Raw genomic sequence first — 667 nt, forward strand, 5'->3', positions numbered from 1 at the left:
AGCTGCTGCAGCTGCTCCACACTCCTGCTGCTGCTGCTGCTGCTGCTGCTGCTGCTGCTGCTGTCAGCTCGGTCCAGCAGCCGCAGCAGCAAAACCACGCGATGCGCAAACTGCTGCAGCACATCCGCCCGCGGGTCCTTCGGAGCAGCAGCAGCAGCAGCAGCAGCAGCAGCAGCAGCAGTCTTGTCATCAGCAGTAGCTTTTGCTGCTGCTGCTGCAGCTGCTGCTGTTGTCTTTAGCTTGGCCTTCTTAGTGGGCCGCCCTGGGGTTGCTGCTGCTGCTGCTGCTGCTGCTGTTGCTGCTGCTGCTGCTGCTGCAGGCTCCTCGTTGCTGTATCCGTTTTTGTTGTTGCTGTTGCTGCTGCTGCTGTTGCTGCTGTTGCTGCTGTTGCTGCTGCCTCCGGCGCACGTATCCTTTACACCTTCAGCAGCAGCAGCAGCATCTGCTGCTGCTGCTGCTGCTGCTGGCTGCAGTGCCTTGGGGGGCAAGCAGCTGCTGCGCAGCAGCAGCAGCTGCTGCTCTAGCGTTTGCTGCAGCAGCAGCAGCCGCACTTTGTGTTTCTGTCGCAGCAGCAGAGACAGAGCAGCAGCAACCAGATTAAAACATGCAGTAGAAAGCCATCCTGCTGCTTCTCTCGGGAGCACCTGCTGCTGCTGCTGCTGTTGCT

The 667-nt window shown here is 60.3% G+C and overlaps 1 protein-coding gene across 1 annotated transcript in view; it reads right to left on the bottom strand.

Moving 5' to 3' along the window:
* Positions 1 to 667, bottom strand: part of EMH_0011720 (uncharacterized protein) — a gene marked incomplete at both ends in the record, with an annotated part of 5,527 nt that overhangs the window by 2,024 nt on the left and 2,836 nt on the right. The window contains one exon of the mRNA XM_013499359.1: positions 23 to 665. Coding sequence (XP_013354813.1) covers positions 23 to 665 — 643 coding nt within the window. The remainder of the gene's footprint in view (positions 1 to 22; positions 666 to 667) is intronic.

The sequence above is a fragment of the Eimeria mitis genome, genomic scaffold (assembly GCF_000499745.2).
Source record: "Eimeria mitis Houghton genomic scaffold, Emh_scaff424, whole genome shotgun sequence".
Lineage (NCBI taxonomy): Eukaryota > Apicomplexa > Conoidasida > Eucoccidiorida > Eimeriidae > Eimeria > Eimeria mitis.